Source organism: Netta rufina (assembly GCF_964035555.1).
Source record: "Netta rufina genome assembly, chromosome: 1".
Classification (NCBI taxonomy): Eukaryota; Metazoa; Chordata; class Aves; order Anseriformes; family Anatidae; genus Netta; species Netta rufina.
The window spans coordinates 86,379,044-86,402,185 of record NC_140123.1 but is presented as its reverse complement, the minus strand read 5'-3'; the positions used below and the strand labels follow the sequence as shown (position 1 = coordinate 86,402,185).

General features: G+C 39.9%; 1 protein-coding gene across 10 annotated transcripts in view; it reads left to right on the top strand.

Annotated features, from left to right (window-relative positions):
* The window catches only part of DMD (dystrophin), a 1,234,381-nt gene that overhangs the window by 1,153,322 nt on the left and 57,917 nt on the right, over nucleotides 1-23,142 (top strand). For all 10 annotated transcript variants that reach the window (XM_084305928.1, XM_084305932.1, XM_084305933.1 and 7 more), the window contains 3 exons: nucleotides 12,600-12,674; nucleotides 17,840-18,041; nucleotides 21,127-21,212. In XM_084305928.1, coding sequence (XP_084162054.1) covers nucleotides 12,600-12,674; nucleotides 17,840-18,041; nucleotides 21,127-21,212 — 363 coding nt within the window. The remainder of the gene's footprint in view (nucleotides 1-12,599; nucleotides 12,675-17,839; nucleotides 18,042-21,126; nucleotides 21,213-23,142) is intronic.

Genomic DNA, 23,142 nt, shown 5'->3' with positions numbered 1-23,142 from the left:
CCAAGCTGCTGTTAATGCTGGCTTTTGGATGGTAGAAAGCCAATTGAAGCAATTTGCCAAACTGCATTACCACTGCTTTATTTTTAAAGCACTTTCAATACTTGGAACACATGGCAGCTGTCATGATGTCATTTTGAATACCCAAATTGCATGCTTATTATGACTTCAGTGCGCCTCTCTGGTGTTTTTTGTTGTTGTTGTTGTTTTTTGTTGTTTTGTTGTTGTCTTTTTATTTTTTTTAGCAGCTTTGGATTTTACCAATAGAAAGAAGCACATGTATAAGATATAATAGGTCAATCTATGCTCTAGTATAGGCTGCTTGGCAGACCATTTAATAGCTAACTGTTTGCATTTAATGGTCCTGTTAATAAGTAATGGAGGGTATAATAAAAATTAAGCTATTTCTTTAGAAGTATCAATGAATATGGTGCATTCATAAAGGAGGTTACATTCGTATAGTACACATATATAAACCAGCTTTTAAACAAGCCAGCTTCAGTACTAGGACAGTCAAACCTAACATTCAGTGCAGGCTTATTTACCACGGTGAAATATAGCTTAAATTATCTCCTGCTAAACTCTGCACTGGCATAATTAGACTGTTTTCAGTTGCTAAACTGATCTATTTCAAGCTAACTCGGGGAACTTGCTCTGCAGTAAAGGCATACCCAAGCTATTTTAGAAAAGTGATATGACAAAATCAAATGAAAGTGTGAAGGTTTTTTTCCTTATAGTATTAGCAGCGTGGCAGCAATTTGTTTAAAAATTAACCAGTAGACTGCTCTGTATGTCAAAGAGGGATATAAGATGTATAAATTCAGGCTAACAAAATGCAGAAGCAGGCAAGTGTTGACTTGCCATTTAATTATAACGTATTGCCCTGTTTGCCTCCTTTATATTTCTGCTCTGAAACTGAGTGGTTTGGAGGATTCAGGACAAATAGTAATTGTGCATGCAGACATCTCTTTAATATGGGTGGATCTTCAAACAGTTGCCTGTTAATTGAACCACACTCTGACTCTGCAGCCTGCTTTGATCCAGAGACGGAGTGGTGTCTCTGATACTGTTGCTGGTCAGACCTGAATCCTCTTGAAACTGCTTTTCTTCTGGGATTTCTTTATGGTATTTCAGCTCAAGTACTCTTGAATATTAAGAAGTTAAGAGGTAATTGTATAAGAGGGGAAAAAAGTGTCCTGGTGGGTTCGGGTCAACAGTTCAAAAGATGTGTGACTGTTGAAGTCAGCTTGTATTTAGTTTAACTGAGATTTTATTGCTCTGAGTATCACCTGGATGTCAAGAGTTGAAGACATCCTTCCTTCTTCCTGCATAAAGAAGGAACATGTTTAGGCAGATTTTATTTCTCTTTATTTTTTCTTTTAAAATCCATCTGTTTTCAGGAGAAATGAATGTCCAGAAGGACAGTCCTCTTTCTGGCTAATTTTATTTCTATTTTTTGGGTTGAGAACAAGTCCTTATTAATATAGATGTAACATTAATTTTAGCAAAGGTTGTGTAATAAGTGTTTCTGTTAATAAACTTAGGTGTCTGTACATGTGTACAAAACAGATTAGACAAAGTGATTCTTTGTGCACTGCCACATAGGGTAAAGCTTTGATAACAGTGCTGCTGAATAACCTACCATTTTATTTTATTTTATTTTTGAATTGGGTATATTCATCATTGCCTAACTCTATAAATTGCATAATACAAGCATAACCCGTTTAGTCTTGAATGGAAGCCTTGATGTGTTTTCAGTGCTTTGCTTTGCCTCAGGTCAAAACGGTAATAATGGGATGTTTGAAGTCTTTTCAGACTGTTCAGTAATATTTTATCTGAAAAGATATTATTAAAGTCGATTTTGTATTGCATACTCATTAGATCCTATTATTTTTCCCCACATTAGGATCCAAATTTTGCTTCTCGTTCATATGGAGAAATTTGTAGAGAGCTTAGTATGTATGCAATTTAAAAATCTGGTAGAAAATGTGAATTCTACAATCTAGGTAAATGCAAAAAAAAAAAAAAAAAGTGAGACCAAGCACATCAATGCTGTCAAAAGTGTTCGTTTCCATTTTCCAACTCCTACACTTTGCCCATAGGGAATAATTGAGCAATGAGATGTAGCACTCTGTACATCCCAGGTGCTGACTGATGTGTTGCCTTTCCGTAAATTTGCCATGCTTTAATTGATGCCAGTGCATCATAATTTGCTAGAGGATCCTTGTGTCTAATTTAAAGTCTTAGAATTTACAGATTTTTTTTTTAAGTGAATGAGGAAGATGCAAGTGGGCACAAGGTAATGTTTTGCATTTTCCTATGTCTTTGAGCCAAAATAGACTTTTCTGCAAAAGAAGTAATGTTAGTTTTATTCTTCACATATCCACTTCACACACCTACAAATTGCCACAGTACATTTTGCTGAAATAGATGAATTCCAAGTTTCAAACTTACTGTCCTCAGCTTTCTGTCTGAGAGGGTTTGGGTATTTGTAAAAATGAAGCTAAATTACGTGGGGGTGTTATTTGGTACCAATAAAAGAATGTAGGAATGTGCTGTGTACATTACTGTACCCGATCAGGTTCTCAGTCCAAGAACTCCTGTGTCCAGTAGGGACCGTGTCAGAGAAGGCAGAAAGAAATTGCAGGAAAAAAATGTAAAATACCCTTCCCTTTTTATGCTCATTTGCTGAAACAGCACCATTTATAAAAATACTATTAATAAACACAAAATGTTCCATTTTAAATTTAGTATTGTGTACTGGAAATTTTTACCTGGCTGGTCTTTCAATAGAAGCTTAGCAGATTGAAGTGCTTGCTCTGGACTGCGTTTCTTTATTATTTAAACAACATAGCAATTTTATCAGTTTTAATGAAGCATCTATTGCTGACTCAAGTTGGGCAATTTTCACTCTTCATTTAAAGTTATGGGTACTTAAAGTTACATAACGAGCCGTCAATATTAAATGACATAATTGTTGTTTAATGGTCACATCGAAGTGGCAATAGGTAATTGCAGCAATGACCTTAGCTGTATCATTTAATTTATCCACCAGATGTTGATACAGCTTGCTTAGCTATGTAAATGAAGAACATAGTGAAAAAACAAGTGGTGAAATGGAGAGGTAGTAAAAATCAGTGACATGTGAGTCTCAGGGGTTTGGCTGCCAAGAGTCACCCCCAGTTTGTGTAGCACCGTTATGAACCACTCCCCTGTTGTTCCAACTTCCCTCTGAAAGTCTTCAAAGTACCCAGAACTGCTCTGGCAGCTTTTCTTTCCAAGAGCAGTTGCCCTGCAGCAGATCTGCTTTTGTACACTGTTCTTTTACAGCCCCCTTACAAATTTTCTCATCCTTCATGATGGCTCCAGGGCATCACTGAAATGAGAATTTGCATTATTTTGTTGTCCTGGAAAATTCAAGGACCTTTGAGACCAGGAGAGCAGGAATCAAAGTAGTTTAGGACTGCTTACCTTTTTTTTTTTTTTTTTTTTCAGTTTGTCTTCTGAGTGTGAGCATTTAATTGCAGACAGCTTAGCTCAGAGTGACAGCGTTTTGCCTTTAAGCTGATAATGTCTCTAACCTTAGCAGTGGTGGTCCAGGAGAACTTGGTCTGTTGTGCCATACTGTTAGTGTCCCCCTCCTCCAGTCTTCCCATGGGATGACAAGATGAGTTTCCTGAGACTCTGTAAACAATAACTGCAATAGCAGGATGCAGTCAGGAGGCATCTGTTTCTCTCTGCTAATTTCCCAAGGTAGGACAAGAGGGTTAAAAAAACCCACCCACATCCTTGCAGACTCCAGTGCACTGCAGCTGGTGACAGCTTTCCATTTAATTTGGGGTGTGGGGGTGGCGGTTCTCCATGGCATGTATGGAAGAAATGTCTCAGCTGCTTAACACAAGGTGAGAAAATGCTGAGAGGCACCGCAAAGCCTCCACCAGTTTCGGCAGCAGCCGCTGTGGTGATCTTGTGGCTGGCTGCCCCATACAGCAATGGGAGCTTCAAACTCTGAATGACCGAGGAAGATAAATGTCATTGCCCTTTTTGGTTTGCGTTTCGATGTGTCCTTCTGAAATGCTGCCTGAAGAGGTTAAACTCTTGGCCCCTCCATGCCATAAATTCTACATTTCTATTACAAAACTATTACACTATCTGTTGCTTCTCTTGCTTTTCTGAGATTTTATCCCTTTTCAACTAATTGATTTCCATGCATGTATTAATAAGACATGTGCCTATCTTACACATCATCTGATTTCTACTGAAATCCAAGGAGATGATACGTGCAAGCTTTTTTTTTTTTTTTAAAAAAAAAAAGTTGCTTATCCACTGATGTCATTGTCAAGGTAACTGTAATTGGCGTAATAAAATTTTTCATTTTGGGAAAATAGGATTGCTTGGGTTCTAACACCCTTGGATAGTCATCGGACATGGAGTATGTCGTCTTTCTAAAGGGTATGGCTGCATCCTGTGCAAATGTACACCTAACAGTCAGTACACGTAGCTATGGCAGAGAAGCCTTAATTTGCTGATGAGCTACCAGTGGTAGGGACCGTTGTGTTTCAAGGACCTTGCGTCCCTTGGAAACTAAACCATAGGTCTATTAGCACTGAAGGAGGAAATTAGAGAGAGGGCAAAGTAATGTTCTGCTGTAAAACAGCTAGCCATATGGAAATGTTTTGCTCAAGAGCATTACCCTCTTGGTTTGCAAATGGAGATCATTCCTTAATAGTTTTGAAGTTGTTTGCTATTTATTGTAGGATTTTTTGTTAAGACTGATCTCAGCTAGCACATAGGTTGTTGCTGACCTGACTGTAAACTCTGACTATGGCCTGGCCCCATAATGGGGAATAACCTAGGTGTACCTGGGTGTTACACTCTTGGACTTCCAGACTGAAGAAAAGCCATGCCATATTGAAACTAAATTCCCAAGGGCCTTGTCAATTGATCAGGTTATCGGTATGCTGGCACATGCTGTGGTGTTCATCCACTTCTTGGTCTAAATGCAGTCATTAGCACTTTGGTGCCCTGAGTACCTCCCACTTATTAATTAATTTGCAGAGACATTCTTGGCTGTTCTACTCGATAGAGTGGTTATAATACAACACCCCATATCTCTTTGTGGACAGTGGTTAAGCTACATGTCTACATATTTAACATCACTGTTTACCATTATTTATCCTCAAAGCAATGTAGATGATAGCATTAATTATTGTTATAATGAAAGAGTCAATGGCTAGGACTCAGCTAATATTAAGCAATGTTTCTTGATTAATTTCTTTCCTTTATGCATTTGTCTTATTTGCATTTTTAAATTACAGTTCCTACAGAGGTGATATATGGCACTGTAGGGCATCATTAGAAGATTTATATAAGCGTTTGGGGCAGCAGGAATGTATCCAGCACTCTTATCTACTGGTCAGGGAATCACAGCTACATTGAATTGGTGTGAGATGAAACTTTTTGAAAAGTCAGGGTGCTATTAGTTTGATGAAACATGTGAAGGCTTAGTGGCTGGTGGTGGAATTATGGTTCGTTCAGGATTGTACAGTAAACAGTTTTTAACCTCTGTTAGGTAGGCATTATCAGAGACAACAGTGACATGTAATTCCCCAAATAGCTTATCCTCTGCTAGCACTATATTTATGAACAGCTATTTGAAGAAGTCATACTATGGTAGTGTAATGCTCTCAGGTTTTGAGATATATTGATGTAGGTTCATATCTTTTTGCTTGCAAAGAAGTGAGAGTTTAAAAACAAAAAAGCCAAACAAAACAAAACCGGGGGGGGGCGGGGAACACAAAAAATGTAAATCTCATTAAATGAAGATGAGGGTTTGATGAGGCTGGCCAGATGAGGATTTGACCTAATGAGGTCTAGTTGTTAACTTGACAAATTTTGCTCTTGTGATGATAGTTATCACCTGAAGCATACAAGCTGCTCGTTTCAGTTTGATGGGATCCAGGCAGTGGAAAAAATAGTGTCCATAAAATCATGTGAAATGACTGTGTTTTGTCCTTGTCAATTAAAAAGTGATTAGAATAATATTCACAATACTATAAACAAGCGACCTCTCTAAACTAAAAGACAAGGTAGTTTCCAGGTAGAAAGGAATTCTAAAATGCCTTCTGATTACATTGTGTGTGTGTGAGACGCATTTTATCAACTACCTTTGGGAGGAGAGAGTCTGGCCTGTCCCAGAGCTTTTAAATGCTCAGCCAGATGAGCCTGTGTTAGAGGACAGGGCATTGTCAAATGAAACATCCCAGTCATTCAGCACTAACAGCAGCTGGAGCAGCTGTGCAGTGAATATTCTTTTAAAGAACGGCCATGGAAAGCAGTTCAGTTATAACACGTTACCTAAAACCAGTCGTCTGGGTCATAGATGCATGCTGCTGAAGAAACAAATACACCTCCACACTGGGCACTACTTCTCTTGTTAAAAATGGTCTTTTTTTTTTTTTAACTTATTGCCCTTTTTTTTTTTATTGCTTTTAGCCATAAAAGTCACCTTATTTCATGCAATAAAGGGTCAAGAATATGAGGATCTGGTTTTGCTATTAAAACAATTATGATATTGCAATGTATAATATAGAATTTAGCATGGAATAATAATAATTAAAAAAAAAAAAGTCTACAACATCTAATTTGTTGATACAGTGTCAGTAGTCACTGGGACAATCCAGCAGGTGGTTCAAGTTTTTGATGCAAATCATGGATCACTTCTCAAATGAGTGATTTTTACCTGATTAGCCACTGTCATAAGGACCTGCTAGATGTAATTACTGCTGTTTCTACAATACCGTAGAAAGGCAGCATTGAAAAATCTGTTTATGTCTTAGCTCTTTTGAGGAAAAGCATAGCCCTTACATTCTGAGATTACTCACAACATGCAGAATTATGCAGGAGAGGTTAATTAGACGGGATTAATTGGCTTTAATTGTCTGATTGTCTTTCAGCAATAGTTCTGATTTAAGTTCTTCCTACCAAAAGACTGGAGTCCTTTTCATTAAAGCTGCATGTGTAAGGAGCATTAGTTTTTGTTGAATAATTTGTAGGCATCTGATGGACACAGAGGAGATCGGTCTTCTAGATAACCTTCTCCTCACCACATTAGTTGCTGTGAAGGAGCGTGTCGTGTCTGTAATGAAAAGAAGAAAGCTGCGAAAGGAGATTTCCGAATTTCCAAGGCTCATTTATACCTTAGCATTTCAAAATCTTTCACAGTGACGGTGAGAGAGAGGGCTGTGGTAGAAGCTGAGAAAGATCATGGAGAGATCTTCCTGTTGTGTTGGTGGGCATTGTTTATTGCTGCTAAGGTATCAGCGCCTGCCCTTTTCTTACAGGTCTTTTGTAGTATGATTCTCAAACTTCTCCCCTGGAAGCATTTCTACTCCTTGAACAGAGAACTGAGTGGCATGAGAACTACTCTTTCCTCCTGGTTGTACTACAAATGTCACCAAATACAGCGCTGCCATGTTTTTCTCAGTCTGTTCATTTCCAGGGGGCAGGTGGTCTTTTCCAATACAGAACATAATTAGATTATGCTCTTGAGCATCTACATTTTCCGATCAAAGCGTGGAAGTTACCTTCTGAGCAGTGAGGAGTAGGGCTGGGGTTGGAGTATCCCCAAAACAACCCAAAAGTCTCATACACTCCAAGGACTTTTCAGATCTCTTATCACCTCATTTGGATGAGGGGCTGTGCACTCCTTCTAGGAGTGGGAAGAAAGGCTGGAGAAGTGCATGCTTGGTGTACTTCATTTTCTCCTACCTTCTTAGAGGTGGCAAATGCTCTGTGGAATCAACCATCAGTGGGTCCTGAGTCTGTAGTGGTCTATTTGGGAGTGAAGAAAGCAACAGATAATTTCCCTTGGGAGCCAGGAAGGGAAAAAAAAAAAAAAAAAAAAAAAGGAAAGGATGAGCTAGTAGTGTTTTTATAAACTGTTGGAAGTTTGTTGCTGCTTGTGCCACATTCCTCCCTCCTTCACATATTCCCAGCAGTAATGCCTGGCTTGCAGCCAAGCAGTGCCTTATGCTGCCTTACTCCAGTTTTCCTCCATTGCTGTTACCAGTGACGTTACCACTAACGTTAGCAAGCAGAGTTACCAAGCCTCGTTACCTGACAGTCTTATGTTGTACAGCTCACTTAAATGGAGTCATACACCAGCAAGGGGAGCATTTGGGGCCCAATTAGAAGAGAGTTGGGCTACCCCTTGCTGCTCCGTGGAGCAGTGCATTCTTCTCAGCAGTAGCTTAGGGGTAGGAAAGTCACCACCAGCAGATTACTAGGAGCATGGTTAAAATAACTCAAAACCCCATTCATCCTGGTCTTGAACACATCCAGGGAAGGTATATCTACAGCTTCGCTGGACACCCTGTTCTTGCACCTCAGCACTCTCAGAGTAAATTTCTTCCTTATATCTCATCTAAATCTCCTCTCTTTTAGTTTAAAACCATTCCCCCTTGTCCTGTCACTCCACTCCCTGGCAAAGAGTCCCTCCCCTGCTTTCCTGTAGGCTCCCTTTAGGTACTAGAAGGCTGCTATAAGGTATCCCCAAGGACCTTCTCTTCTTCAGGCTGAACAGCCCCAACTCTCTCAGCCTGTCTTCATAGGAGAGGGGCTCCCACACCTTGGTACTCTTTGTGGCCCTCCTCTGGACCCGTTCTATAACAGGTCCACATCCTTGTGCTCGGGGCCCCAGAGCTGAACACAGTGCTCTCGGTGGGGTCTCACGAGAGCAGAGGGAGATAATCACTTTCCCTGACCTGCTGGCCACACTGCTTTTGATGTGGCCCAGGATAGGGTTGGCTTTCTGGGTTGCAAGTGGACGTTGATGGCTCATGTCGAGCTTCTTGTCAACCCTCAGGTCCTTCTTGTCAGGGCTGCTCTCAGTCCATTCTTTGCCCAGCCTTTGTGCTTTGTTGTCCCAGCCCAGATGCAGGACCTTGCACTTGGCATTGTTGAACTTCATGAGGTTCATCCTTAGGTGCTGGCCTCTCCTCTCAGGGGGATTCATACCAATGTGTGCAAATATCTGAAGGGATGGTACAAAGAAGAGGGAGCCAGGCTCTTTTCAGCGGTGCCCAGTGCCAAGACAAGAGGCAGCAGGCACAGAGGCAGCCTCCTGGGCTCCAGTTTGAGCACCAGGCAGCACTTCTGTGCTTTGTGGGTGAGGAGCACTGGCACAGGCTGCCCAGAGAGCTGTGGGGTCTCCTCCTTGGAGATCTTCAAAAGCTGCCTGGGCATGGCCGGGTGGTACCTCCAGAGCTCCCTGCCAGCCTCAGCCATTCTACAATTCTGTGGGCATTTGCTGTGTTGCCCTCTCCATAGAACAGTCTTCCCTCATTGTAGTCCAAGTCAGAATTTAAATTCCTGTCGTGTAGTTATAAAATGCTATTACACTTGTCTTTCAGGAGCCATAAAACCTCTTATTATTGTCTTTTTTTTTTTTTGTTTTTTTTTTTTGTGTGTGTGTGTGATTTAAAATAGTTAGAATGTGATACTTTTGCTGAAATGGAAGAAGAGGCAGATGAAAGGTACAGACACAACCTGGCTGAAAGTGAGGTCAGGAAAGGCATCTAAAGGAGTCCCAAATATAAAATAAAATGAAAGTACTAAAATCTGAGGCAAAGATGTGACATGGAATGACAGTGACATAGCAAATGACTGCCTTCACCTGATCAGCTAGCCATCCATTAGGAGTGTGGTAGTGGTAGCATAACGAGGACGGGAGGTGGGCAGTTGACAAAAACAAGGTGTTGGGCTAGTGCTGATAAAAGGTGGGAGCAGAGGCATGCTATGGCTGCCCAGCCTCAGCATATAGAGCAAAGAGCTAACGTTGCTCCTGCTTTCCCAAAACCTAAGGTGAGGGCTCCGAAATTAGCTCTCAACATTGCTTGTTGGTCATTTACAGCAGGTGCTTCATGACAGAAGGGTTGATAAGAAATTCAGCATGTTACATGTACAGGAAAATAGATGTAAAACAGCACTTTGATGATTAAGTGTTTTCATGATTTGTACTTTCTGCCTTGATTAAGGCCTGAAATATGTGTACATATTTACTAATGCTTCTTTAAAATGTAAATAATAAATAGAGAAGCTTTTTCAGAATATGCAGTTGAAATTCAGGGAAAACTTCTTCGTGTTCTGAAATGCTAGCCATAACCTAGCATATATAAGCCTCGAATCCAATTAATTTTGACCGATCTTATGTTTAACAAGTAATATTGCTACTACTTGGGATATTATTTGTTTGTTTGTTTTTCAGAATGCAAGTGTAGCCTTACAACAAGGTACAAAATGTAACTGAAGTCACGGTGTGTTTGCAAGGGACTGCTTTATTAATTTCTCCTGAAGACAAATTAAGTTGCTTTATTTAAATTGCGCACTCTATTCCACACCACATTAATGCTTGTGGACCTGTCAGGATAATTGTGAGAGAGCGAGCTGGCAGGAACAATGCCCAAGAGAACTGCCCATTAAAAAGGTGTATGGGGCTGTTCAAAGCAAAAGAAATTATATACAAAGCTGAAAGTTTCCCTTCTGCTGTAAGACGTGTTTTAGAAACACTTCACATCTTTATTAAGGTATTCAAAACTACTGAATTATCAGACCTCAAATTACTCATTCAGAACAGCTTAATTAAAATTTATGTAATTGAGGCTATATTCCCTCTGCTACCTATACCCATACAGCATTGTAAATGATGCCTGGATAGTTATACCGAAGCTGCCACATCACGAACACCTTTACAGTACCTCAGTGCATCCTCCTGCAAGGAACCGTTCTGTATTTGCCCTGTTTTCAGTAATAGTCTGTCTCTCCAGTCTGGGAGGCAGCTTATTGATTGGGCTAAATGGACCTCTGCTGGGAGCCAATATCATGTTTTTTTTCTCTTTCTTTTTGTATTTACAGAGGTATTAACATTTTCCAAACGCCATCCCATTCTTAACCCCTTAGGCTTGGCAGGTTTCACTATTAGTATTAAACTAAACGCATCCAGCAACATTGCTGGGAATAGGAGCCAGCAGAGCCCCTGTTGGTGTGAGCAAAGCTGCAGCACTGTAAAGTGCCAGCACACAACCCAGAGCAAGGAGGTGCCGGGGGGGTAGCAGTGCCCCGTGGGTATGTGTGGGACTGGGGTGGCAAGGAGGGTGCCCCAGCTGCAGTCTAATTCCCTCAGCATCCCTGTGAGGGGGTGGTAGTGCCCTTTGGGAAATGGCATCGGCTCATTTAGTTGCACCCAGAAGAGCAGCCAGCCCCTTTTCTCTTTGCTGAAGTTAGCAGCTTGCCCCTGTGCACAGTTTAGGTGTGTGTCAGCCTGCTCCCATAAACGTTTAGAAGCCCTTTGCCAGGATGTCGTGCTCGCTTCTGCGCCTTGGGTTTGCTTCTGAGTAACACAAGCAGTGGTGTACCTGCAGTGTGGTGCTGGTGTGCCAGCCTGGCTGTAAATGAGCTGGCTGATACACCTGCAGGAGCTCCAGCCACCGTAGCTTTGACCTCACGCCCAGTCAATCTGTCTATTCTTCTTGTAAATAAATGGGTTTGCCCACGGCCGCTCGCAGCAAAGCCAGTGTCAGGATCAGAGCAAGCACATCATCTGCAGTCTGGTTTCGCACAGGCAGGCAGAAGACAAAGGTGCAAATCCAGTTTCCTGGTCGTACAAAGTCCAAGACAAGTTTTGCTTGAAACCCCTCCTTTGTTTCTAGTTCTGTCCACAGCCTGCTTCTCAAACTGCCGAGCAGGGCCGTGTCCTGCAGGGGAGGTAGCCACAAGGCAGTGCTGAGCTATGCTCGCGCAGCCCTGACCGAGCCTCCTCCGAGCCGAGTGGGTTGGTTATCTGCTCAGCGTGCTGCTGGCTGGGGATGTGGCTGCCTTTTCTCTGCAGTGTCCTGACAACCCATGGCTAAACTGTTCCCTCTACACTGGGGACTCCTGCAAGTGATCTGGTTTGGTGACCCGCAGGAGAAGGCCGCAGTGAAACTGGCCCTAGGCTGCTCCTGTTCCTTGCCCTTCTCCCATGGCCTCTGGGCTCCCTGCAGTTTGCAAGGTGCTCTGGAGGCTCGGCTGGCTCCCTGCTGGCACCCTGCACCTTGCAGAGCACGCTGCTGTCTGCTCAGGTGGGGGAGCACAAAAGAGGCATTATTTTTTAGAGTCTCAGCAGTAGCTGAGAGTTGCCTGCGTTGCCCAGGAGCTCTGTGCATCTGGCTGCTGGCAAGCAACCTGGCTGGGCACCTCAGGCAGGGAGGGAGGAGATCCAAATCCTTATCTCCCTTGCAGTGCCGACTCTGTGAAAGGCTGCGGTGTTTTCAGACAACGCTGCTGCAGTGGGTGGTGGTGTCCTTTCAAGTGCTCTTAAGTTCAGAACCTTTGAAAGAAAGGAAGTAACGCTTTAGGACTTGCTGGGTTTCTTTTGAATGATTGATTGCCAAGGTTTGAGTGCTTTTGCTCAGTGAAGTATGGTTTCTAACACACCGTTTTTCCCTCTGTCCTTTGAACCACTGATCACAATGTTTGAGTTCAACTGAACATCCTCATCGTGAATCTGGTTATGTCTAAGGTGTAAAGCTAATCATTTTTTTTCTGGTGTTTTCCCCCCACAGCGGACCTGAACAACGTCAGGTTCTCGGCATACAGAACTGCCATGAAGCTCCGTAGGCTGCAGAAAGCCCTCTGCTGTAAGTACTTGCCCCGGTCGTGTGGGCTGCCAGGAAGATTTTATTACCAAGCCATGAGCTGATTTGCAGCTTCAGAAGTGGAAAAACACCCCCTCCACCCCCAAAATGCTGCTGGGTGCGTGGAAACCTCTCATCTGAGGGACCTCCTGCTGCCACTGCTTTGCACCTTCCTGACAAGGCAGAAGTGCTGGGCAGCCTGCAGGTCTCTTGGTTAGGAGACAAAACAGCGGATCAGGAACAAAATGAACATTCCCTGCATATTTCTCATCTTTACGCTCTTTGGCCAGCTCTTTTCTGTATGTGCATTACTGAAGCTACATCCAATGCCAGCCACAGTTTTGCAGCTCAACAACATGCAAGCAGGATTGTCCTGTAATAAGAACAGTGAAAGCTCAGATGACAAACTGTGCCAGAGCTGGAATAGCTGATAGTTTGTTAGGTTGACTCCTGAACCCTGGGGGTTGCTGCGTTTAAATGAGATCATCACAATAAGCATTTAGCTTCATTTCACCCCAGCTTTTGGCTATGTTCAAAAGTCTCTAGTCACTCCTACAGTAGCGATGCGCATGGTCTGACATGGCAGTTCTCACAGCTGGCGTATGGTTTGCTGCCTGTCACTTCACTTACATCTCCGCTTAAACTTGTTGTAACCTGATAGCTAAATCATTTGCTCATCATTTTCTTAGTAGGCCAATAAGTTACCAAAGCAAACAGTTTATTAAGCGGTACAATTTGGAGTTTTATTAAAATATTTTAATGTTTGCTATTTGGTGTTTAATTACAGGGTTAAATTTCTGACACAGTTGCAGTGTCTCAACTGTTAATTTATCTCAAGTTTAGATTTGTGCTCACATGCTTTCTGGAACTGTGTCAAACCTCAGTTTTTTTGAGCATGTTTACTTTTAGGCTTATAAGGATGGGTGAATTCCACTAATGAACAGACTTAATCTCTGGATTTATAAAAAAAAAAAATAAAAAAATAAACACTAGGTGAAAATTCTTGTAACACAATGAAAAAGTTCAGCATGGATGTAGTAACAAAGATTGAATTTTGACAGCTGATGATCAGAAATACAAACATGTTTTTGTGACAGTCATTATGAAAAGGCAATATAAAGAAACTTGAATGATACGCAGTGAAAAGTATTTGTAATCCACGCAGCACTGAAGTAATGAACTAAAACTTTTGTGTAACTGGCAAGCTTCTGTGGTTGAAAGTACAAAACTTTGCATCCTGTTTTATCTGTAATTAGCTTGATTCTGCCACTGAATAATTCTCCACTCATCATGGGCTTTCCAGTGGGGAATTGTAATTATGCACTGAAGTCTGTTCATCTTTCAAGGTTATACCTAGGTAGATTTTCTGAGAATGGATGTTTTCAGAAACATGCAGTGGCGCTTACACTGAATACTTTAGCACATTCTTCACACTTGTATCTAAGGAGAAGTATTTAAGGAATTTGGTTAACAGTCTTTGTTCTTGCAAATATTTTTGCTTGGAGACACCATCCTTGTGTTTGTATATTCTGTGATTTAAGTGTCACTTGTGAACTCAGTTTAATTAGATAAAAAAACTATTTACAAAATTCTTTTTCTGCAATTTGGCACTGGTAGAAATAGAGCAGTGTTGTGATTCAGGGCTCCTACATGTAGCCCCAAAATCCCTGAATTTTTCCTGCAGTAAGTGCTGCTTTCAGCTCTCAATTTTTATTTCGGATTTAAAATTGCAGGAGTTTAAAAGCTTTATGTATATGTATTCTTTTCTGCAAACTGTGTAAAAAGCAGAACAATGTTACCTTCTGAGGAGTGTTTTCAGATTCTGAAGATGGGAACGCAATAGAAGTCCCTGGATGTGGAAGTGCAGCCTATCTCAGTGGCAAGAATAGAAACACTTAAACATGAACTATACTTAGATTTTTGTTGAAAAATAACTTCTCAGTTTGTAAATCAACCCAATGAACATTAGGATGCTAGGACTTTAAACCTGAAGGATAATAATAGGAAATGGTAATCCTTAACAAATAAACGTTTGTGTATTGTGTAACGTTAGGAGAATCTAGTGTGTAGCTCTATTGTCCCAGCCTGTGAAATTATTGTAGGCATGCCAGGTGTAACTATTACACCGTTTTTTTTAAATGTGTGATTTCCTTTGATAATCACATCAAAGCATGTTGACTTTCTGGCTTTGCTACTTTTAAAAGATCTGATCTTTAAGTGCAAACCACATCTGAACAGATGTGAAGTCAATAAAATGTGATGTGTTCCCAAACCTTTCTTGGAGATGCCGCAAAAGAAAATATTCAAGAACTTCCTTTATATATATATATATATGCAGGTTAGGTTAAATATATATATATTTTTTAACGTATCAGCCAACTCCATGAGGTTACAGAGGAGATGATTTTGCATCCTGGGAACACCATTAACACTTTTTATCGCCAGCCATATGTTGAATTTTGCCTAAGTTCGTTATATGACCTCCACAGTAAACATTCTGCCTGTTAACTTGTCTCTCCTGGCCTTCAGCTGGTTAGTCGTTCAAGGTCCTTTTTCATACTTTTTTTGTATTCTGTCCACAGGTTGGCCTAGTTATAGGCATTAATAAACTTACTCTCTTACCTTAGAGGACAAGTAAATTTTTATATACATAACTTGGATTTTAAAATAAGCTAGGGGCTACAGTTCACACAAATTTTGTAGTCCGTTTCAGAATTTTAAATAGAAAAGAACAGAAGAGTGACAACCTGAGAAACATGCAAAGCATAAAGTGGTATGGTTTATTGTAATTAAAGCCTTGCAAATCACTGAATGTCCATGAATATGCAACTCTTTAATATGTGTTTGGACTTGCCTTTTGAAAGGCTGTCATTCATGGGACTGGCATATTTGCTTTCAGGAAAGAACTACACAATTCCTGATTCTGGAGAAGCCCCCAACATGCTACTTTAAATGCAGTGGGGAAGAGCCAAGAGAAACTTAACTCTGGTGAAGGCCAGAACAAATCTTCCCATGAAAAGAAGTCCCCTAAAGCAGAGCTTGGTGGCAAACACTTCTTGCTCGTTTTAAGATGGACGTGTATCATTACCTTCAAGATAGGACAGGCGTCTGATGAAGAGCAGGGTGAAGGGCTTTTCAGAAGTTGCTGCTTATTAGCAGGAAAAGCTTTCACAAAATGGAATGACCCATGTTTAGCAGTTGCTGCATGTATAATTAAGCTGCCACCCAGGTGCCTGAGGGGTTCATTTAATTACCATTGATTCATAGTCTCAAAGGAACTGAGAGTTCAGCCTAAAGCTCTGCATTAAAGGTGTTGTGAAAGCATTGCTATATTTCCAATTTGGCTAATAAATTACTATAAGAAGACTAACTTGCTATGACTCTTAGCAATGGGTCTGATAAATATGCTTTTGCAGAATTGTAACACTGACCTTAGAATAGCTATATTTTATATGCTAGTAAGTTAAACATAATGTTGCAAAATATTTTCCTTTAGTAAATATCCACATGGTAATATAAAAAAGTAAATTTCTAATAAAGCCCGGCGCAAAACAAACCAACCCAAGTTCAATCTCTTGGTGTAATACTAGGGATCGAATTCCAGGCTTTCCTTCTTTTCTCTGGCACTGGGTACGTGAGGCTCACAGGATGAAATTTTCAGAAGTGCTTAAGGGATTTAGTAGCAGAAGTCCCCACTGATTGCCAGTGAAGTTTATTCTCCTGAAATTCTTTCGGCAGTTACAAAATCCCAGCATACTGTCAGTGCAGCATTATCATGCAGCCCTGTGCAGTTGGAATATTTTTCATCAAAGGGTCAGTTTCATCCTTGGTTGTATTCTGGGATACTCAAATGTGAATTTGGCAAATGTGCCCCTAAACCAGATGAAATTCTAAAAAAAAAATAAATATCTTATATGGGTTGTTTGTTTTTTTTTGACATTACCAAGAGGTGTTGCTTACCAGCACTCAATAAAACATATTTTTATTCCAATGACAGAAAAACTGGTCTTGTAATTGGGTCAGTTTATTTCCCAGTTCTGTAACAAATTTCCAGAATGGTTTCAGGCAGTTCACTTTAGCCCAAAAATCCACAACCCCAAGTCATGCTGAATTATGCTTCACTTTGTAACTAACCATGGTATGAGAAGGCTTAACAGTATCTAAACTTTCATCTCGCCTTTACTCAGCCCCTGGAAATTCCATGCAAGGATTTACAAAGGGTTATATGGCAGCAGGAAGATCTCATGCCCCAGATAGTCTGATATTTCTGATTTCTTTTGTTTTTGATTCCTGTTTTGCATTTTATGCCATCATCTCATAACTCTCTAATTTGGTGTCCCCCAAAGTGTGATACTGCTGTTGATGCTATTTTTCAGAAAGTAAGAATAATTTTAAGAGCTGATGGGAAATTCTATTTTGCTATGGGCATACAAATTTCAAAATACAGCTGACTTACATTTGAATGAAAATCAAGATTTTAAATGTCTGTGTCAGAAACCTCTGTTGTATGTTGATTGATAAGTTTTAAATTTGTCTCCCTCTGTAATGTCATAGAGGTACTTCTAAATGTAAATGCTCATCAGAATTAAAATACAAATTCCATTAGTAAGTACTGGAACAGGTCTGGAATCTTATTTTCCGTGGTCTTGCCAGAGATAAAGTAGCAGAGAAGTTAACCCTGGTTCAGCTGTGATTCATTTGTATATTCCTTGTGGAATTTGGTTCAGTGAAGGTTGTTTGACTTCTGTATAAAATGAGTGGCACGTCCCATGAAAGCTGATGACAAGTACCATGTTTAGAGCACATCCAATGAATGCAGTAGTCAAATATTAGCCTATCCGTAGAAACATAGAACATGGAATATGGGGTTTTTACTTACACAGTAATTTATGTAATATTTCTGTACAATCCAATAGCACAGTAGGTACTTTACAGCTAAAAATGAGTTTTCATTTTATAAACGTTGCTGTTTAAGACCACAGCTGAATAAACAGTGCACCTGTAGGACTCTTGGAACCAGTCTTGCACCTGACTTTCAGAGGATATTAAATGTGCTTTGGCCAGGCATGTAAGCCAAGCAAATTTATGTACCTAAATTTATCTTTTGGGTACAGGTAGTACAACTGCTGTTTCTCTGCAATCTTTATTGTGTTGGTTTGTTTTAACAGTGGATCTCCTGAGTCTGTCTGCTGCATGTGATGCCTTGGACCAGCACAACCTCAAGCAAAATGACCAGCCGATGGATATTCTACAGATCATTAACTGCTTGACCACTATTTATGATCGACTGGAACAGGAGCACAACAACTTGGTCAATGTTCCTCTCTGCGTGGACATGTGCCTCAACTGGCTGCTGAATGTCTATGACACGTATGTATGGGTGCTATAAACATTGCACACTGAAAAGCTTCCGAAGCACCACAAGGGGAAGGGGGAAAGGGTAATGAGCTGGCTGCCTCATTGTAAAATGAATGGCTTGAAGCTGGAAAAACAGCAGTTGGAGTGAAAGTTTAAGAAACCTAATGATTTAATGGCTGCATTTAGTTGAATCGATACAGTCCTTGGTTAGGCATGCAAGACTAGATTTATTAAGCTAAGCAATGAGAGAGCTGGAAAAGAGAACACACTGCTGTGTTCAGAGCAGTTCCAGGACTGCACCTCCTCTGTTGGTCAACGCTTTGCCTGGCTTTTAAAATTTCTTCAGATAAAGAAATTCAAGAGCAACACATGAACGCCATCATATAGACTCTTGCATGTCTGTATTTTTGTGTGCTAAACCTTTACAGAGCTGTTCATTTTCTACAGCTTTCAATCTGTAATCCTTGCTCAAAGCTGGAAGAGACTCAGCTATACTCTGATGTGTTTACAACCCTTCACAGTCAGGAGATTTGAGAAATACTTCATCTAAAATTTAATTTGGAAAAGGGTACCTATAACTATAAATACAAGAGAGTAAATTTACCTAAATAAAATTATAACAGTGTTCCATTGAACGAGTTAGTGATGTTGCTCAGAACGCACAGATAAATTCCAAAGCACATTTTGTAAGTCGGTTTTAGACTAAGCCATGATTTTTGTATTTAGTGAATTTAGTGAAAAAAAGATGTCAGTGGAAGTCTTTATTTGTTGTTTGTTTTTTTTTGTGTTCTTATCAGCTACCTTCAGCCGGACATGCTCATTACTGTGGCAGAATAAACATTCATGTGTAGAAATGGAAAGACATGAAACAATTACTGTGTTGCCACTGACATTTTGAACTGTATGGTAGTGCCATAACATCATTGTTCCATCCACTTTATCACAGCACTGAAGCTTCAGTGATCACCTGCACACAAAAAAGTACAGATGTGTATACAGTCTCTTCCTGCAACATCATGTCTGATAAGACAGTTGCTTGTAACATCATCTGCAGCAGCTGTACAATCCTGTGAAGTGGATTACCCACATTACATTATATTTTTGTATAGTGTATTGGTAGGAGGGAATGGGGCTGTGTTCATTTAACTGCCAGGGTTTTTTTCTTTAATCTGCTTTGGCTTTCACTGAACTCTGATCCAGTTTTGAATTATCATCTAATACGAGTAACGTATCTATGAAGTTGGTGAAAAACAAAAAAGACACACTAGAGATGTTAATCCAGATCAGCCAGGCTAGTGGCAGAGAGGAAAATAAAAGTAATTCCCCAGGCTGCTCCTAAGCTGGACCATCCAGTTTAGATTTGCTGTGTCCAGTCTAGCTTTTGTTATGTAGCACTCTGCTGAAAGTACAGCATTAGAAATTATAATTGGCTGCCTCGAGGCAATTCCCTAGGTATGCTAGGGAATTGTATATTGCAGGACTCGATGAAACACAGAGTTGTTTTATGTGTGAGGAAAGCTCCTAGCTGTTTTGCTGAAATTCAAGTTTGAATTATGCTGGTAGAGAGGTGACCTTGGGGTTACAAGTGTTTAGTTTTCATTGTAAACTTAATAGGAAGAGATCAACTGAAGTGCATAGTGGTACTGGAGATGTTTAATTCAATGTACTGAATCTTTACTTTTCTTATAATTGAAAACTGTCATTTGTAAAGATACTAATCAAATTCACAGTCAATGACTGATCTAATTACGGGCACAGCTCTGCAAATCCAGCACGTTTCAGATTTGTTTTAATTGATCAGTCACTCATGCTCATTTGCAGTAGCATGCTAAATTACTGATTTGACTTGGGAGGAGAGTAGAGTGAACTGAACAACTCATGGTTCGTGCAGGTTCCAATTTAATATGCCTTGCAGGGAAATAATCATTCTACATTCTTCTCCTGTATAATTTGCATGAGCCTGGTATTCATCAGCGGGAGTTTCTCAGGACACAGATGATAATTAATTTGGAAAAGGTTTGAGGGAGAGGACTAAAAGGAGCGGAGAGGGGAAAGCATAGGTAGGCAACAAATGCTTGTTCATGGTGAAAAACACAAGATTTTTATTTATTTATTTTTTAAAAGGCTGCAAATTCTCACTTCTGCCTTGTCCACGAGTTTCTGCCTGCACCTTTTATAGGTGTTGCAGGGAAGATACAGAGGTAAAGGAGCACAGTTGACTCTTATGATGCTTTTGTAGGACTAAAAAGAAAATATGCATGTTGGCTGAACCCTACAGCCTAGTGCATGAGTACGGTGCACCTGTACATGACTTACCATATTTTCAGTGGTGGTCTTTTACTGGTGGCACGTCAAAGCTGTTTCCAAAAGCCCTGTTTAGACGTTAACTTACTATGTTGTGTATGTCTCATTTGCAATAGATGTTACGTGTTTGTAATGCTTTGTGAAATAAAGTCTTAGGGGAAGCCAGCAGCAGGAAGCAAATTGAACTAAGCCAGGTACCTGAGAGAAGATCTGAAGGTTTGTCACTGTGCTGCTGGCAGCACAGAGGATGATGTTGTTACCACAGTCACATTAAAAAGCAGAAGCGATAGCATAGGCATGTCACAAGCTGGTGTGAAGGTGAGCGTGAAGGAAGACTGAGTCAAGGCAGTGCAAGAACTGACATGGAGGAGGACCAGGGCTGTCAGCCTGCTCAGGTTTGAGTGATAGGAGAAGGAGCTCAGAAACAACACCATTACGGTAATGACTCAACTGTACAACCTGCCTTCATTCTCCTTGGTTTTAGGCAAGCTTAATCAGTCACCTGAACATCTTGCTAGTGCCTTTGACGCTATTTCTGGTGTTATTTCTGCATGAGACTGTTCCTAGTTGAATTGGTACAACTGCACAATTCAGTTTAACTATGTCTGTGGAACCACAACCATATTTTACGTTCAGTTTACTGTGTATGTAATAGCAGGCTAGTGTAGGCTATGCAAAATGGTTCTTTGTGTGACTTTAAAATAAAACTGCAGAACTATGTTAAACTTTGTAATAGTCAACAAGTTATTATATGAATGGATTGTATTATCAGCTGATGTTTCTTTTCTATTAGGGGTCGAACAGGAAGGATCCGTGTTTTATCTTTCAAAACTGGTGTTGTATCCCTTTGTAAAGCACACCTGGAAGACAAGTACAGATGTAAGTCAATGTAGTTCTTTTTGTTTCTTTCTTTTTTTAGGTAATTTGTGTTTATATTATGTTTTCGTTACCCTTATTGGTTCTAAGTAGTTAGCACAGTGGTCACCAAACTTTCTGATCATGCAAAAAAAATTTAATCGGTAAAAAAATCTTTGAACGTGCACCCCTAATATATGCATATTTATTTATTTATATATATGCACTAGTGTGCTATATGTATATTATGTACATTAGAAAGTATGGACAAAAATAGAAGTTAAAAAGGGATGAGACAAAGATGAAATAAATACTATTTTTATTTCTTTATATCTAATTTATTAACTGTTCAAAAATATGTTTTACTGCATACCAATGGATTTGCATATCCACTGGGGTACATACACCTCACTTTGAAGACCACTGGTCTAGCACACCTTTATACACAAAAAATGTGCGTGCAGACACCTGGTTGGAAGAATTCACATGCTGAGATTTAACATTTCCTTATAGAAGGGTGCTAGAACACTTTTGCTGTACCACAGCAGACAAAATGTATAGACAATAAGATGAAATAGCAGCACTGATCCACAAGACATCATGCATTACACTATTTTGAAATATATTACCTTTTCAAAATATTTTCCACAATGTGATCAGAGTCTCACTGTTTAAATATAGTTACTATCTGTAAGTAAAAATTAGTCATGCAGTTATTTTGCATATTTTAATGGGTCATATCCTAAAATACTTGAAAAAAATCCACTTGAAGTTTTAGTTTCAACTGACTAATGAATCAGTTCATTAGTGAGGCTAAGATCCAGAAAAGGTCTGCTGATAAGGGTATTTCTCAAGAATAACTTTCTGGTTAAATTAAATGACATCAGTCTTGCATACATGCATTGAAAGAAAGCCACCACCATTAGAGTTTGAACCAGTGCTGTAGCAATTCTTCATTAATGGTTATTTCATTATTCTTCTAATCCAAGTTTAAGAAAGCTAATAAGAAAACATACAGTTCCAACAATGGATTCTGTTATATGAATTATACGTCTGTGTATAAATGGATCAGATTTTAGGGCAATTGCTATAAATGGCACGGTTTAGTTCTTTAGATGTTTCTTTTGGGTTTTGTGAAAAATTATTCAGAAAATCTTTTTAAGAAAATTAATACAGATTTTTTTTAAAATGATATTCCATTGAGAATTACCAGAGTTATAAAGAAAAACGTTTTTTAATATATTATAGGCTCCTGTACTGTGTATGCATGGTAATGCATAACCCCCTTTTAAGGCTGCAGAACGCAGTGTTTTACTGATAGGTGTTTCACTGATAGAACGCTGAATAGCTTTTGAGAGAGGAACAAATTGTCTCTGCGAAGCTGTGGTCATGCTGAAGTCACAGTGCCGTTGCTGTTAGTATTGCTGTAAGTGCGTGATGAGTCGTACCTCTTAAAGGTTTTCTGATATTTGTGCAGCAGAGCAGTGTTGGTTCTCATAGAGCAGAATTCTTCAGGCTTGCAGAGGTGATGGAAAAGAAATTTTCTCAAAGTTATGTATCATAAAACTAGTCTTGGTAAAAGTGAAACTTGTGTAATTAAAATGTAATCCTTTCTCTATCCATTCCTTTATTCCTCTGGAAAAAGACAGGTGTCAAAGCTGCTCTAGGAAAGTTACCTCGAAAAGTGCTGAACCACCTTTATAATTGTATCCCTGTTGTCAGGTGAAATACTAACGCTCCAAAAAAGGGATTTTTTTTCTAGTGGCTGACCTTCCTTTCTTCCTTCTTTCCTTTCTTCATTCCTTTCTTCCTTCCTTCTCTTTTTCTCTCTTTCTTTCTCTCTTTGAAAAATAAGCAGAATTTATTCAGGTCATGTATTGTCAACAGGGATATTATCAAATAAATATTTCACTTAATGCTAACCTGATTTTCCTTATTACAAACTCTAAAACCT